The sequence below is a fragment of the Odontesthes bonariensis genome, chromosome 7 (assembly GCF_027942865.1).
Source record: "Odontesthes bonariensis isolate fOdoBon6 chromosome 7, fOdoBon6.hap1, whole genome shotgun sequence".
Lineage (NCBI taxonomy): Eukaryota > Metazoa > Chordata > Actinopteri > Atheriniformes > Atherinopsidae > Odontesthes > Odontesthes bonariensis.
Window position 1 is genome coordinate 37,788,080 of NC_134512.1, and position 18,129 is coordinate 37,806,208.

Below are 18,129 nucleotides of genomic sequence, written 5' to 3' on the forward strand. Positions count from 1 at the left end.
ATAATCTGTTCACGATTAATAAAGTATTCTGTCAATAATCAATTCATATTGATCTTATTCTTTAAATATTCAGATGTTGATCCAAATGTTAACAGTAAAAAAAAAGAAGCAATAATACGGTTTTTACCCTAAAAGTAAAGTGTTTAAATGGGTTTTTAAACTCATTTATCCTCAGTTTCTCAATGTATTCAGAACCGGGTCAGTAACTACCTGCCAGGTAACAAGACTGTGACCACAGCAGCATGAATGGATGGCATTAAACTGGCTGTGATGGTGCCCAGTTTCCCTCAGTCTCTCCAGATGTCAGCCACACAGCCGGACTGATCTGCTGCCGTCTCACAGACTGTCCCATCAATGCCAATCGGGGCTGGAGACGATAAATAACCTCCAGATGTCAGCCACACAGCCGGACTGAGCTGCTGCTGTCTCACAGACTGTCCCATCAATGCCGATCAGGGCTGGAGACGATAAATAACCTCCAGATGTCAGCCACACAGCCGGACTGAGCTGCTGCTGTCTCACAGACTGTCCCATCAATGCCGATCAGGGCTGGAGACGATAAATAACCTCCAGATGTCAGCCACACAGCCGGACTGAGCAGCTGCCGTCTCACAGACTGTCCCATCAACGCCGATCGGGGCTGGAGACGATAAATAACCTCCAGATGTCAGCCACACAGCCGGACTGATCTGCTGCCGTCTCACAGACTGTCCCATCAACGCCGATCGGGGCTGGAGACGATAAATAACCTCCAACCACTGCTGAGTCATTTAATGCAGGGCTGAACACTGAAACACGGGCTAAAGAACGCTCCCACGTTATCTCTGTTTAACAACGGTTTGGCTGAGAGAACAGAAGGTGAATCAAGGTGAAGCTCAGCAGGAGGAGTTAAATCACACCGCTGAACATAGATCTAATTAATCATTTAATATTGTGCACAAACTTGTGTTTTTTGGCTATAGCATAAAGAAATGATAATATTATCAGATTCAGTTATGATATGAGATCATGTGCAGGGGATTTTATCTTTATCACTATACTGACATGTGATACATGTGCTTTAATATTGAAACTCATTAAAGTATGATTTATTTTTGGTTTGGAGGTTTAGAAATAGCCCGAGATCATTTTAGATGCTACAGTTTGGGCCTGGAAACACCAAGCTGTCGTTAGATCTCAGGGTCTGTTCATACAAAAGAGCCTCAGAGCGAGCAGAGAACAATATGGAGTCCAAACAAACCGACGCGTGACGTCAGCCGTGCATTCTCTATTTGAAAGAAAAAAAGTCTTTAGAAATGCGTTCAGCTCCTGTGACTGTTCCTTTGTGTCACCAAAGCCTTTTCCACCTCCCCAGCCCTTTAACACATAAAAAGTATGTGAAAGCTGTTGTGGAAGAAGATCAAAAATGAAAAATTGCTTTTAAATTAATTAATTAATGATTACTTTTTATGTTTTTTTGGAATGATTTTATTGCCTTCTTGTGATTTTATGTCGCTGTAAAGAATTTCCCTGTAAAATAACGGTAAAATACTGGCAGCAGGGACGCCAGTATTTTACTGTTATTTTACAGTGCAACTACTGTTATTTATTTTAACAGTATATTACCGTTTTTTGAATGACAGTACATGACCGTAGGAGAATTGTATTTTAGTCATTTTACAGCGCATCTTCCGTAATTTATTTAACAGTTTAATAACGTATTTTGGATTACAGTATATGACAGTAGGAGAATTGTGGGTTTTGGTAATTTTACAGTATATGCCAGTGTGTTATGCTGTTAAATTACAGTTATCTACTGGTATTGTTAAATGACTGATTTAAGTGTTAATTTACATGTGAGGGATGAATATTCAACAGTATTTTACAATTATTGTCAAATTTGTACAATTATTGTAAAATACAGTAGGATACTGTTGTAAATCCACCATAAATATACAGCAATTCGTTACAGTGTAGCTGTAAAGCACTTTGAACTGTGCTCTACAAATAAATTTAAACTTTGATTAAGCTTTCACCAAATGGAGACATTTTTAAATCCAGGTTAAAGACATTTTTGTTCTCATGTGTCTATGCATGAAATCTGCACGATATCTTTGAATTTATCTGGACTGTTGCTTGTTTTTAAATTCATTTAAATTATTTTATTTGTTTCTCTTTATATTCTTTTATGTATTTTTAATGCTTCTTCCACTCCCTGCTGCAATGCTTTTATTTTATGTGAAGCACTTTGAATTGTTTTGTACATGAAATGTGCTACAAATAAACTTGATTTGATATGAAAGTTGCCTAAAGCAGTAAAATGTGAATGTATGTGTGTGAGCAGCAGGTGTTACAGCGGCAGGTGGAGGTGAACCGTCCGTCTGCTTCTAATCCTGGACTGAATACAGCCGACACTCACACGCACACGCATGTTCTCACACCTGCTGAAGCAACACAAGCTATAATAGCAGAGTTCTCCCCATTTGCATGACCACTCTGTCCTCTTCTCTTTTCCCAACCTGTAATCACACGAGCTGCAAAACAACATGCGACACACGTCACATGACCCGCAGCGACGGCCTGCCAGGTGTTTTTAAATGGCCGACCATGACTCCACGACTTTCTGATACCGTGGGGATTAAGAAACGTTTTCCTCTTGGTCAGTTTGGACTCAACGAGTCTTTTTCCTGACGCTCTCTGCCACGCCTGCAGCACGTGCAAAACGCTGCTGCTCGGCTTTTAACAGGCACAAAGAGACGGGAACATATGACCCCGGTTCTGGCCTCTCTGCACTGGCTTCCTGTATGGAAGTTTTTTTATGGAGTTTGAATACGAATTTCTTTTATTGAATTTTTACAGCATCATAATCAGGCTTTGAATGTGACAAACCAACAGTGTAAAAAAAAAAAAAAAAAAAAAAAAAAAATCAATTTCTAAAAACAAAATTCAGTGGAAAAAAATACTTAAAAAAATTCAGTGGGAAAAAATCAAATGGGAAAAAAAAAAAAAAAAATCAGTGGAAAAAATTAAATGTAAAAAAATTCAGTGGAAAAAAATTCAACTGCAAAAAATTCAACTTCAAAAAATTCAGTGGAAAAAAATTCAGTGGAAAAAGAACCAGACTCAACATCCGGGTAAACAGGGAGAAGCAATCGATCCCTGTCTCAATTCATCCGACGGCAGCCAATCAGGTTACACTCCATTGGACAGATCAGCTCAATAGATATTGAGTAATATCTATCACTCAATTTTACTAACACAAATGGCAAATAAAGTAAACTCACTCACCGAAGCACCATCACCTGTTGGTGGACACAGCTGATCTGTCCAATGGAGCGTAACCTGATTGGCTGCCGTCGGATGAATTGAGACAGGGATCGCTTGCTGAAATTTTTAAAACATCTCTTAAAACCCACCTTTTCTCACAACACTTTTTATACTGCGTCCCCATCCGAGACGTGCACACGACGTGCACACAACGTGCATCATTGCAATGCAAAGTTCTTTCTGTGTGCACCCGTGGGCCAAAACCCACTGAATGTCCCTACAGCTTTCATGGAAATATCATGCAAATCCTCACACATGCTGAAGATAGAGTTACAAACAGAGAGCACAAAGGGAAGATGTCCCAGTCGCAGCTTGTGATGACGCACACCAACACTAACCTGTGTAACGTGCACCTGCCTCATATGCATTCACCACCAGTGGTGATAACAATGATTCTTTAGTTTTTACTGCACAGCAAACACGGGGAGTTTGGACTGAAAAGGCTTGAGCTAACCGAGGATGTGATCAAATTCATCACGACATTACATCTCGTCATACCTTTCTGGGCGTACTTTTAGTGTCACAGCTAACCAAAGAAGGTCTGAGTCAGCAGATCTGTTGTGTGGAGTCCCTCAAGGTTCTGTCTTGGGTTCTGTATTATTTTTGCTGTGTTTGATCCCTTTGGGAAAAATCATCCAGAGGTTTTCTGATGTTTCGCACCACATATTTGCTGATATCCAGCTTTACTGCTCTTTCAAGCCAACTGAGCTCCAGAGGCTAAATTCCTTAGTTCATTGTTTGGTGGAGATAAAACGATGGCTAAATGATAACACCTCGCAGCTAAATGTGGACAAAAACAGAAACACTGGTTATTGCCCCTGATGACTCCATGCCAGGGATTAACCAGTACTTGGGTGACTTGGGCCAGTCTGTTAAACCGAGCCTAAGAAACCTGGATGTTTGACAAAGACACGTCAAACTGCTGACCAAAAACTGCTTTTTTTCAACTGAGAAAAATCTCCAAACTCAGGAAAATGGTGTCACAAAATTATTCGGAGCTGATCATTCATGCAAATAAAACTTACTTACTTACTTACTATATCTGGGAAGAGTTCATTATCGGTCAGCTCAGACTTTAAATAGCTCGGGAGTCACGTGTTTTAATCTTTGGAACTCAAGAAAATGTTAAACTTTAAAGTTCACGCCTGAACATTAACATATGTTTTCCTTTCGTTTAACCCTTTCCATTCACCTTCTCCTACTCACATCTGCTGCATGTGGAGGGACAGCTTGTGACTTTAATCACATTACCCAGTGTTCCAGGCTGGTTATCCTGTGTGTATGCAAGCTTTGTTTCTCCAAAGTCATGAAAGAAGAGAAAGTTCAGCATCAAGCAGCTCTTTTTCTGTAAATGAGCTCATTAAGAGTTCCCTTTTCTAAAGAAAATAACATTATAAAACCTTCAACAACAACGCTCATCGTGATGTTAAGAGTAAAAAAAAAAAAGAATCTGGGTCATTATCTTTCCTACAAATCCTCTGATAGAACTTAAGCTGGATGGAAATTTGAAAAAGCGTCTCCTCTGAACGCAGCAATGATCTTTGCTCTCATGTTGAGGCCAACGTTCCAAACCGAAGCCGTTGTCCTTTATTCAAATTACAGCCGTAAACAGAACTGCTGATAAATGATAGAGCTGACCAACTGGAAAAAGGATGTTTCTGTCTTTGTGAGGACATGTGGACCTCAGAGGAGCAGGAACACATTACATTACATCACATTATGGTCATTCTGCAGACGCTTTTATCCAAAGCGACTTACAATAAGTGTGTTCCACATCGGTGGGCAAAATAACTTCAGGTCACAAGAAATCAGAAGTGCATTTCCTTCAAAAACCAAACAGCTAAGAGCAGAACTAGTGCTAGAGTAAGTGCGGTAGGTTAGGTACCGAGACAAATGGGAAGACAATTTAGGAAACAAAGACAATTTGGGAAACAAAGACAATTTAGAAAACAAAGACAATTTAGAAAACAAAGACAATTTAGGAAACAAAGACAATTTAGGAAACAAAGACAATTTAGGAAACAAAGACAATTTAGGAAACAAAGACAATTTAGGAAACAAAGACAAAACAAAGACAATTTAGGAAACAAAGACAAAACAAAGACAATTTAGAAAACAAAGACAAAACAAAGACAATTTAGGAAACAAAGACAATTTAGGAAACAAAGATAATTTAGAAACCAAAAAAGTGCGTAAGAAGCTGGGACACACACACACACACACACACACCTGAGGTCCAGGTGAGCTGCAGACAGCAGACTCTGACACACACCTGCTGGATTTCACACCAGAATGACTGAACTCCCTCAGAACCTTTTGGCTTCAGCCGTGCTTGCACACGTGCACACGTGCAGAGTATTCACCCAAACACAAAGACGTGATGGCAACACAAAACATGCACAGAAAGTGGGTGGAAAAGGGCATTGTGGGAGTGGGTGTGGTCATTGATCTGAGGCTGGAGCACGCAATCTGATACTCTGTGTGTGCATGTGTGTGTGTGTGTGTGTGTGTGTGTGTGTGTGTGTGAGTGTGTGCGTGTGGGTGTGTGCGTGAGTGTGTGTGTGTGTGTGTAGAGAGAGGAGGTTTTATGGTGCTTTTATATCCCTGTGAGGCTCAGATTCACTTCAACTGATATAAATGAAACAAACATCATTACAATACACTGAAAGCTCGGAGTGTATAACATGTAAAAACTGCGTACACACACACACACACATGCACACATACACACACACACATGCACACACATACACTGAGAGCGGCAGTAGCAGAGGGAACCAATTAGTGGTCTGCCTTTGATGATGTCACTAACAAGTCACGCACTGATGGCACAGCTTCCGTTCAGAAGGAAATATAATACTGCACACACACACACACACACACACACACACACACACACACACACACGCACACGTGCACGATGCTGCTGTGAGAGGAGAATCCTGGAAGCTGATGCATAAATTAGAAGGCAGCAGAGCTGATTTTAGGGGGTTTCCTGTGTCTCAAAGAGATTCTGAGCAGCAACTTTTACATCTTTTCTGAGATACTTATGAGAATACAGTGAAGAACGCTGACTGAAAAGCTCTTCATTTGAATGAGCACACAACCAGACTTTAGCTTTAACATCCAGAAAAGTCATTTTTCCCCAATCAACCACAGCTTCCTCGACCTGCTGATAGGAAATAGTTTGGCTGTGAGACAGCCTGTCCTTAGAAAACTGAACAGAGCGCCTCCTGAACTCATCCTGATATTCACTGGGGTGCTCTTTGGATGGGGGAGCATTAACTTAAACTGTTCAAAACGCCTTTATTTAAATGTCCCGAAAGGTTCTTCCAGAACCCGACCGGTTGGAGTTGGTGGTCCTTGGGACCGTTTCACAGCATCTTGGGACACACGGCGCTGCTTTACGTCGCATGTTCTGGGTCCAGTTTCCAGTTTTATGATGAGGGACCTTTGGGCTTGTTTCCAGAGATCGAGTCACTGGTTTCTGTCACAGGATCTGGCAACACTGGTCCAGGTGGAGCTCAGTGCAGAGCAGGAAGTTAGAAGAAGAGGCACATTTCAGCCGAGTGAAAAACCCTGAACACACCTGAACCTGTCAGCAGAAGAACTCACAAGGGTAGAGATGAAACGGCATGAAACATGGAAACAGATGTGGGCCATTGCAGCAGTTTTCATGTTAATCTTGATTTAGAAGTTGGAGTATTTTGGCACAGGTCTTGTTGACATTGATAATCTGGCAGCGATAAGCTGGAACTGAACACTTTCAGCCTAAAGCTGAATTAGTCATCTTTTCTGTATCTCATTTTATTCATTCTAGTACTTTCTTTTTCTCTGCTTTGGTGCACTGCTGCAAAAGTGCAGTAAAATATCTATTTGATGCTGCTGTACCAACTTGTGTCACATTTTCATTGACTTTTATGACTCTGTTATAACTTTTATCCACTGGGACAGTGATGGCATCCAGATATTTGACATTACGTGTTAAGAAGGGAAGTCGGGAGGGGAACTATTCACAGCGAGGTCCCTCTGAATAGCAAACAAAGACTGTAAACTGGGAATCTGTCAGCTAAAGTCTAACATCTGCAACTCTGGGAGCAACGATCCCAGCCAAGGTTTCCGGGCACAGAAAACTGAGCCGACACAACCTGTTTGAAGCACCGGTTACCGTTTGAATGCAGGTAAAGTTGTCAGGGGATACCACAGACGCAATCTGGTCCTTTATGCACAGATTCTGGAGACTCTAAAGACTCTCCTGAGATCCAACACGGCTCTCATTAGCAGAGAAAAGTCACCCACCAAATGGAGACACTAGCAAAATAGTAGAGCTGGGTGAGTTAACTTATTATTATCGCGTTAAATCGTTAATTATTTAAAACAGATAAATATTTTATCATGCATTAACGCAGGTTTTATTTATTTACATATCTTTTTTTTAAATTCCCAAAAAATTCCCAATTTTTTTTTTTTGGGGGGGGGGGGGGGGCGATTAAAATGTTTAATCTAATTAATCACATGATTTCCCTGATTAATTGCGATTAATCGCATTTGTATGCAAAATCCAAAAATGAATCCAAAAGTAGCGTATAGCTTTTAGCATTTAGCTTTATTTTAAATGTGCTGCCATATGAATGAAAGTGCCATAACATTTGTTGTGCAAACACACTTTTAACATCAGCATCTTTCTGTAGTTTTTATGTAGAAGCCTCGCTCCACTGTCTGTTTCCTTGAATGACTTGCTGCTATCAGTTGTGTGTTTTGCCTTTAAGTGATATTTTAGACTGGAACTACTACGCTGAGAAGACAATTCAACTTGGCAGTGTTTACAGACGACTTTGGTTCTGTCGACTCCGCCGTCTGGAAGAACTTTAACATGAAAATGGCCGAGTAAAAGTTCCGTACCCTTCGCCATGTTTGGTGGATCCGCCGATTACTTTCTTTTCCTGTTCCACAGCAGACAGCAACAGACTTTTACAAAATAAAAGCCTGTGAGCAACAGACTTTTACAAAATAAAACAAATAATAAAACAGGTGGTCCGTGGCGTAGTGGGTTGAGCAGGCGCCCCATGTACACAGGCTATAGTCTTCGCTGCAGCTGGCCCCCGGTTCGAGTACCGCATCAGTGCTGCATGTTGTTCCCCCTCTCTCTGCCCCCTGCTTCCTGTCTCTCTGAACTTTCCTATCAATAAAGGCACAAAAGCCCTCTAAAAATGTTTTTGAAATATAATAATACATAAAATCTGTGTCAATGCGCAACAAAATATTTATCGACGTTAAATAATTAACGAGTTAACGCAATAATGACGAGTTAACTCGCCCAGCCCTAGTTTCTATTGCAATAAAAAGCCAAAAAAGCCAAAATCCTTCAGTTTGTACACTAAAAAAAAAACTGACTGAAGCCCCACACCTGCGTGCTTCTGTCCTGAGCTCCTCCATCTTCAGCATAACGTTGCCGACAGACACTCATATGCTTCTCATTTACCCCCCCAACCCCAACCACTAATCTGCCTGCTGCTGCCTCTCTGTTTCACGTTGTCTTTGCTGTTTGTGTGTTGCTTTTGTACACGTCGCACAAATGTGTGTCAGGATTTGAAACTAAGCAGGCGCCACAACCCCACCCCCCCCCCACCCCCCACCCAGAGGCACAGGCTTCATCAGTAAAACATGGAGTCTTTTCTAACGTTAAATCCTCAAATAAAAAGCTATTTTTCTTCAGTATGTTGAACTATTTGTAGAACTGAACCCAGGTTTTACTCTCTTAATGAGGCCTCCACACCTCGATGCCTTTAGTTCTAAATCTTTCCTTCATGCTGTTTGATTCAGCTGCAGAATAAAAAGGTTAAAAGTGCTTTTTCTGTACAGTTTTCTCCTACTCACAGTCACACACAGTTAAAAAAAAAAGCTCAACAGTTCGCTCACACAAAGAAAACCACAAACAACGCGAGAAACGGATCTCGGATATATATACATACATATATATATATATATATATATATATATATATATATATATATATATATATACATACATACACACATATATATATATATATATATATATATATATATATATATATATATATATATATATATACATACATACACTTATATATAAGTAAATATATGAATTTATGATTAATGAATTTAAAGAGTTTTTCCTTTATTCTCGATCCAGTTTGACAGAAAGTTTTAGGAAACGTTGTAGGTTCGTGTCAAACACAGAGAAACGCTCACATTCTTCTTCTCTAGTTCTCTCTTCGGTGGAGGGCAACGCGACAACCACAGGAATCACAAGAATTCTATTTCGCATGAAAAGTTTGTCAGAGTTGTAGTAAGAACGATGCAGAGAAGTTTGTCATGACAGATTCATGAGCTGCAGTTCATCCACAAACTTTTTCAGCATGAAAAGCTCTTCTGAAACCATCTCAGTGTTTTACCGTTACGTAAATAACCAAAAACATGCAAAGATATTACTTTTATGCTACAGTTTACAACATTAAATCAGTTTCCAATATAAATACAGAGATAATTTAACAGTGTTTGAATGTGACACCTTAAAAATTCAGTCAAACTGATGTTAAAGTTGTCCAGCACAGGGTTAATGCCTGCTAGCACATTAGCAGCTAGCACCAAAATGAACCTCCTCCAAAGCTAATGTTTCCAACATTAAATCAGTTTCCAATATAAATACAGAGATACTTTAACAGTGTTTGAATGTGACACCTTAAAAATTTGATTAAACTGATGCTAAAGTTGTCCAGCACAGGGATAATGCCTGCTAGCACATTAGCAGCTAGCACCAAAATGAACCTCTTCCACAGCTACTGTTTCCAACATTAAATCAGTTTCCAATATAATTACAGTGATAATTTAACAGTGTTTGAATGTGACACCTTAAAAATTCGATTAAACTGATGCTAAAGTTGTCCAGCACAGGGATAATCCCTGCTAGCACATTAGCAGCTAGCACCAAAATGAACCTCCTCCACAGCTACTGTTTCCAACATTAAATCAGTTTCCAATATAAATACCGAGATACTTTAACAGTGTTTGAATGTGACACCTTAAAAATTCGATTAAACTGATGCTAAAGTTGTCCAGCAAAGGGATAATGCCTGCTAGCACATTAGCAGCTAGCACCAAAATGAACCTCCTCCACAGCTGGCTCCCATTAGGCTGCACAGAGAGCTCATACACTCCTCTCTGTGTCTCTCAAACACAAACACATTAAATTCAGTCGCCAAGTTTAACCTGGCTGTGCTACCCTTCTGGTTTGGCACCATCTGTGTTTGGAAACGGGCGGGAAAGGGGGAGCGGGGGATGTACAGCGGATGGACGAATGCAAAGAAGTACAGGGAGCTGAGAGAAAGAGGGAGGGATGGAGGGAGGAAAAGTGTGAACAGAAAGAAAAATAAGGAAACTAAAAAGAAAAGAAAGAGGTGACAAATGACGACACGGTAGCCTTAAATCTGTCTTTCTCTGCTGTTCTGCAGTTCATCTTCCTCCTTTTAACCTTCACACGACACAGAAAACTTCTGTATGATCCAAAGTTACTCTGCGCTGCACACCAAGGAACGCCACAGTAAATCTTTGCATTAATATGTCCATGAAATGATGTCCTGAGATAAATAAACGTTCGGGAGCTTTGCCAGGTGATCACGGCTGACTGTACTTTCCTTTTTCTGACAGTTCAAACTGGGGCGGAAGAGGAAAAGTGAGGAAAAAAATCAGGTAAAAACTTTAAATAAATGCACAGCACAACTAAGAACAAAGTATGAATAAAACAGGATTAAAAAAACAAAGTGTGAGCAGAAGTAAAAGGGTAGAAACACAAATCAGTTCAAATAAAGGCCAGAACAAAACGAATAATGTAATGATCCTCTGTTCCACAGTCACAGGAAGCCTGGTTTCTGGCTTCTGGTTCTGACTTCAGGGACCGTTAAAAACCCAGAAGAACCTGACGGTTCTGATAGGCTCAGAATATAAAAGCAGCTCTGATAAAAAAAAAAGTCAGGACTGAAACTACTAAAAGAATCTTAAAATGTCTTCTGAAGCCGACAGAAAGTCTTTAAACTGCCGTGATATGGGTTCCCTTTCCAGCCCGGGTCAGAACCAGCTGAGTTCTGGAGCCGCTGTGGGGGGGGGGGGGGGGGGGGGGGGGCAGAAAGAAGAGCATCACCGGGATGGATTCTGGAGGAAACTAAAGTGTCTCTGCATATTCTGAAGGTGATAAAACCCAGTTCTGACATGTTGATCCGGGTCAAAGATGACATCTGGATCTTATATTCATGGCCACTTCTGACAGTTTCTCTCTCTGGGCTTCAGCACCAATAACTAAAACTTCTGTTTAGTCTCTCCTGCAGAACTAATGACATTTAACCCCTTAACGCCTATTGTCGCATATGTGCAACAAACCGTTTGACTCAATCAGCCAGCTGAGATAGCATCTTTATTCCCCCAATGCCGGTTAGTCCATATTCACTACGGACCTAGGAACCTTTATATAAATAAATATGTTTAAAAAAAAAAAGGGTGAATAAAAAAACATGTTTTTTTCACTGTTATATTACTGCGTTGTTGTTATCTTATTATTGTCCATTATGCCTGGTGTCGCAAATTTGCAACATACCAAATTTTCTATTTATTTTTTGTGCAAAAGGGAAATTAATAATCTCAGCATTATTTACCATCTACTTAAAGGCTAAAACACACACAAAACATTTTTTTATATACAGCTATAGAAATTCAGGCGTTAAGGGATTAAACGGCACAAATTCACGGTTAATTCACCCGTGATTTCACTGTTCATCGTGGTGCTGCCTTAAAAAGCAGCGGCCCGTGTTCTTTGAGTGTTTTTCATCTGCAAAAAGAAGTTTGCTTTAACACACAGAGTAACGAAGCCTCAGCATCAGAGACAGTAATTAAGAGAAGAAGTTGCAAACGTGCACGAGAGCTCTGCCTCGGCCTGACAGTCGTATTCTGCAGGGAGATCTGCTGGGATGTGGAGGCTGTGTGTGTGAAACCAGAGCCCACAGAGCAGCCAAACGTCCACAATTAAAGGCTGAAAAAGCAGAGAGAAGTTTCTTCCCCCTCTCAGAAAGCCGCTCTGCACTCTCACGTTGTTTTTCACGGAAGCGGAATAAAGATTAATATTACATAAAAGCTTGAAACGCTCGTCAGAACCTCAGATCCGAATGAACCGAGCTGCTGTAACGACTTGTTCGTCGCCTGGATCGAAAAAGCAGACTTCAGGATAAAGGAAAAATAAAAGGAACTAACAGCAAAGACGTGTTTCTGCACACTGGAAAAATGAAAATAAGTAAGAAAAACAACAAATAAAAGACGTTTTTGCTTGAAATAAGCAAAAAAAAATCTGCCAATGGAACTAGTGAAAATCGGCTTGTCAAGATTTCTTGAAATAAGATGTGATATTTAGGACTTTTGAGATAAAAGTGATCTTGAAATTAGCTTAAAAACCTCTTCAAGTGTAAAAAAAAAAGTTTCATATGAAATATGACTCAAAACAATTTGTTTTCAAGACTTTTTCACTTAACAAGATATTCCAGATGTATTGTATCAAAACAAGTCCCTATATCTGGCTGAAATGGTACTTGTTAGGCAGTTGTGTCTGATATTAAGTGTAATGAGATATTTCACGGAAGCGGAATAAAGATTAATATTACATAAAAGCTTGAAACGCTCGTCAGAACCTCAGATCCGAATGAACCGAGCTGCTGTAACGACTTGTTCGTCGCCTGGATCGAAAAAGCAGACCGTCAGCGTGTTTATCAAAGTGTGCACGTTTGTGTGTGCACGTGTGTCAGAGAAACTGAGCAGGAGACGCAGCTCTTTGGCTTCAGATCTACAGAACGACTGAAACTCCTTTACATTTCGACTGGTGGCCTCATTAAAACTTCATACACCTGTGAGCACTGCTGAGGTGCCACAGGCTGAGGATATCGTCTTACCGGCTCACACACAAACACACCTCCCAGCCACGCACACACACACACACACACACACACACACACACACACACAGCTTCCAACCGTGAGGACACTCGTGTTAAATAATTAACGGTGTGAGATTAGTCCGTCAGCCTGGGGGCACGAAGGTCCATCGATTTCTCAGAATGCATTTTTAATGAGCCGCCAGCCGGCATTCATTTCAGCTGGCCAGTGTCCGTGGAGGGCTGCCTGACACACACATGCACACGCACACGTGCACACACACACGTGCACACACACACACGCACAACAAGCTTGGCGCCAGGGGAGACAATTACCACACATAAACACTGCAGCACCACTGTTCTCAGCAGCGGGAATCACCTTGACGACAGCAGCAAACTAACATCTTCTCAGATCTCTAAAGTCTCTGAACTTCCCTGCACGATGCGACAATAAAGGAATCTTCATCTTTAACCCTTTGTGCGGTCCTAACATTGTGTTTACTCCCCTTTGTCCTACCAAAGCCCCAAAATAAAGCAACTTAATTGAATTTTAAATCCAAAATCTATTTTGTATGATGAAACCACCTGTTATTTATCTATTCAACTCAATTCAATACATTTTTTATCATGTATTTTTTGTTACACAATACAAAAAGACAATCACCAGTTTTCAGGATTACACTTTTTTTTTTTTAACCACAAACCAACTGTCAGTCGGACCAACAGTTTTCTTGTTTTCTCAGTTTTCTTTTACATAATAAAGGTTTATTATTGCTATTATATAAATGTGAAGTAATTACTTCTGAATTAATTATATTGAAAGGGAAAAAAACAGTGAACTTTATGGCTAAACATGGTGGTGGCTCACTTTTGACCCGCAAGACAACAGGAGGGCTAAAGGATCAGGCTCTGATTCATGTGTTGGATAAACACCCAGCACCGATTTAAAGGTTCAACTGTGCAAAACACGATGCTAACAAAACGATGGATCGCTCTTATTCAACCGTCCACGCTCTGATTCGGGCTGCAGGGAGGATGCGCACATGAGATGAGAGCACGTGCACGTATGTTGCTCTGACACACGGGAAGCTTTCTGTCATTTTCATTTCTTGAAATAAGACAGGAACAGAAAGCAGAAGAGCAGACGGAGATGATTGTGTTTCTCCAATTTTAGCTCCGTTGAAGTTCCACAGTCTCTAAGTTAAATCAGTCCGGTCTACACGACCCATCAGAAGCTCTCTGGACGGTTGAAGATGCATTTTTATTTCTTCTCACGCTGTCAGACGGAACAGAGAAACGTGGGACTCGTCCTACCTTTCCCGTCTCTCTTTCAAAGTCGACGTATTCCCTCGTGGGAACCTGCCTCTGATCTCCGTGCAGGTTGGCTGGAAAGAACTGAAGCGAGAGGTTGGTGCCGGTCGCTACGAAGGCCTGCGGACAGAAAGAGGAGAACATCAGCTGTGGAGCGACACGCTCGCAGAGAATCTTAAAGAAGGCGTTTTTATCCTGAACACTATGTGGCAGGAAAGTTCTGAAACCCAAACACGGATGCATGTCTTGCTGAGTTATTGAGGCTGATGTCCCAGACACAAAGTATGATGCTAATCAAAATTTCATTCTTCACATGTTAAATCAGAGCTGTTGGATTAAAACTTGAGAAACAACATGATAGACTTTGTTTTCTCTTTGCACCAGAAGATTAGAGTTAGAACGATGTAATAATCCACCTTTGGCATTGACAGCATCATTAGCTTCTATTTACCAAACTGAAACAGCAAAGATCAGTTCATTGATCTCTTCTACAAAGTGAAGTTTGTGCATATTTTACATCTTTCAAACTCAACAAGACATCCAAAGAGTGCAGGTGATGCAAAACACTCCAACAAGGCTGTTAACATGAGACTGAGGCAGCTTCAGTTGCTTCACACCCACGTCTTTATCCTGAAGCTATCCTGAAACTATCCTGAAACTATCCTGATGCTATCCTGAAGCTATCCTGAAACTATCCTGAAGCTATCCTGATGCTATCCTGAAACTATCCTGAAGCTATCCTGAAACTATCCTTAAACTATCCTTAAACTATCCTGAAGCTATCCTGAAACTATCCTTAAACTATCCTTAAACTATCCTGAAGCTATCCTGAAACTATCCTGAAACTATCCTGAAGCTATCCTGAAACTATCCTTAAACTATCCTTAAACTATCCTTAAACTATCCTGAAGCTATCCTGAAGCTATCCTTAAACTATCCTGAAACTATCCTGAAGCTATCCTGATGCTATCCTGAAGCTATCCTGAAGCTATCCTGAAACTATCCTGAAGCTATCCTGAAACTATCCTGAAGCTATCCTGAAGCTATCCTGAAGCTATCCTGAAACTATCCTGAAGCTATCCTGAAGCTATCCTGATGCTATCCTAAAACTATCCTAAAGCTATCCTGAAGCTATCCTGAAGCTATCATTAAACTATCCTGAAGCTATCCTGAAGCTATCCTGATGCTATCCTAAAACTATCCTGAAGCTATCCTGATGCTATCCTAAAACTATCCTGAAACTATCCTGAAGCTATCCTGAAGCTATCCTGAAGCTATCCTGATGCTATCCTGAAACTATCCTGAAACTATCCTGATGCTATCCTAAAACTATCCTGAAACTATCCTGATGCTATCCTGAAGCTATCCTGATGCTATCCTGAAACTATCCTGATGCTATCCTGATGCTATCCTGATGCTATCCTGATGCTATCCTGAAACTATCCTGATGCTATCCTGATGCTATCCTGAAGCTATCCTGATGCTATCCTGATGCTATCCTGAAGCTATGCATGATATTTCTCTGCATTCGAGTAAAATCACTGTGAAAAGATGTCAAACTCTGAGTTCCCATAATGCATGTCTGAGTTTCAATGTTGTGTTTCCAAACAGCAGCAACCATTCCTGCGGTTCAACTTCAAGTTGTGGGTATTAAACCTGAGATGATGGAGAAGGAAAGTGGGAGAAAACACTTGTTGAGCTCTGCGAGCCGCTGCCCAAAGGTTCAGGGTAGTCTCCAAAGCGCTCCCTCCCCAGCAGGGCCGCCCTACTGCGGAGGTAGAGCGGCCATCATCGTTCATTATGAGCCGAAACTGTTCTACATATAACACAGAGCTGCAGGGAAACAACGAACATCACGGGATAAACCGTCTCCGTTCACCGTGGTCGGACAATCAGAAGCTTCCAACCAGCTGCTACAGATGATGACTGGGCCCTGCGGATGGAGGCCAAGTTTCCTGCTTTTAGAAAGTTCAGACCAGACCCGACACCTGATTGAACCTAAAGCAGACAGGGAGCAGCATCCCTGCGTGCACCTTTGGCTTTTACAGCTCGTTTGTGGCCCGAGTTCAATTTCAATCAGCCTCATCGCTGCTTGCAGCCTTCCTGGAGGGACAAATGAACGGCTCCTAAAGCTGAGATTACGTTCTCAGCATAATATTTATAAGCAACCGTAACTCCACACACTGTAGACGTCTTGGGTTCAGACTCCTGTGGGGACGGAGCTGCTGACACGTTCTTCCCTGCGGCTCTTTTCGCTTTTCCAACGCGCCCCTGGAGCAGCTTAATAAAATCAAGAGGTGCACCAGCGGCTGCGACGCCAACTCTGATGCACGGCGCCGTGCTTAAAGGGACAGTTCGCCTCTTTTGACATGAAGCTGTATGACATCCCATATCAGCAACATCATTTCTGAACATCTTCTTACCCCCTGCTGCGTCCTGTGAGCAGAGTTCCAGCCTCGTTTTGGTGCTGATGAAGGTAGTCCGGCTAGTTGGCTGGGGTTTAAAAAATAAAGCGTTTTGCTTCTCAAAACAATTTGCGTTCAACAGAGTAATACATTTGCATCACAAAATGGTTCTCCAGGGAAAAGTCAGACCTCACAATCTCTTGGCGCCTGTAACACCTCATCCTGACTGAGCGCGTGCGAGCGATAAAGTGACTTTTCAATCAGCCTGTCCTCACAGGCAGCGAGCGATGTCGCTCCGTCCAGCGATCACGCCGTCCTCTTATAAAATCGCCCGCGCTGTCTCTATCTGGACGACATTTGGTGGCGGCGGCCCGTTCTCATTGGTTGAAATGAACACGCTGCTTCCTGTTGACAAGCTAGTTAGCAACAGGTTAGCATCACTCAGGGAATAACGGACGAGGAGAAGCCGATCTTTGCCGTGGAACAGCACCCGATGGTTTATGACCCCAAACACCCGAACCACAAAGATCTGAACCGAAGGGAGCCGGAGAACTCGCTGTTTCAGGTGAGAACTTTCTGAACCAATAGAATCACAAAATCATCACGCTGCATATCAGGACGTCCTCGCCAAATTTCATCATCGTATCGCGTCAGTTTCGCTCGCTTTCAGTCAGGATGAGGTGTTACGGTGTTTGCTGCTCGGTCTGCACAGCAGGCAGTGATACGAAGGGAGAGAAAATAGGGCCAAGAGATTGTGAGGTCTGACTTTTTCCTGGAGAACCATTTTGTGATGCAAATGTATTACTCTGTTGAACGCATATTGTTCTGAGAAGCAAAACGCTTTATTTTTTAAACCCCAGCCAACTAGCCGGACTACCTTCATCAACACCAAAACGAGGCTGGAACTCTGCTCACAGGACGCAGCAGGGGGTAAGAAGATGTTCAGAAATGATGTTGCTGATATGGGATGTTACACAGCTTCATGTCAAAAGAGGCGAACTGTCCCTTTAAAGGCTGAGAACGGCGAGCTTACATGAAGCATAACTCTCAACGTGTCTGGGCCCCTAAATGGAGACATCAGGCAGGAAAAAAGTTCTTAAAAATCTTAAAAATGTGGCTTTTTCTTCACTGATGACTTACAGCTGAGGTTCAGGTT

The 18,129-nt window shown here is 41.6% G+C and overlaps 1 protein-coding gene across 4 annotated transcripts in view; it reads right to left on the reverse strand.

Moving 5' to 3' along the window:
• Positions 1–18,129, reverse strand: part of cbfb (core-binding factor subunit beta) — a 59,592-nt gene that overhangs the window by 30,759 nt on the left and 10,704 nt on the right. For all 4 annotated transcript variants that reach the window (XM_075470743.1, XM_075470742.1, XM_075470745.1 and 1 more), the window contains exon 3: positions 14,572–14,688. In XM_075470743.1, coding sequence (XP_075326858.1) covers positions 14,572–14,688 — 117 coding nt within the window. The remainder of the gene's footprint in view (positions 1–14,571; positions 14,689–18,129) is intronic.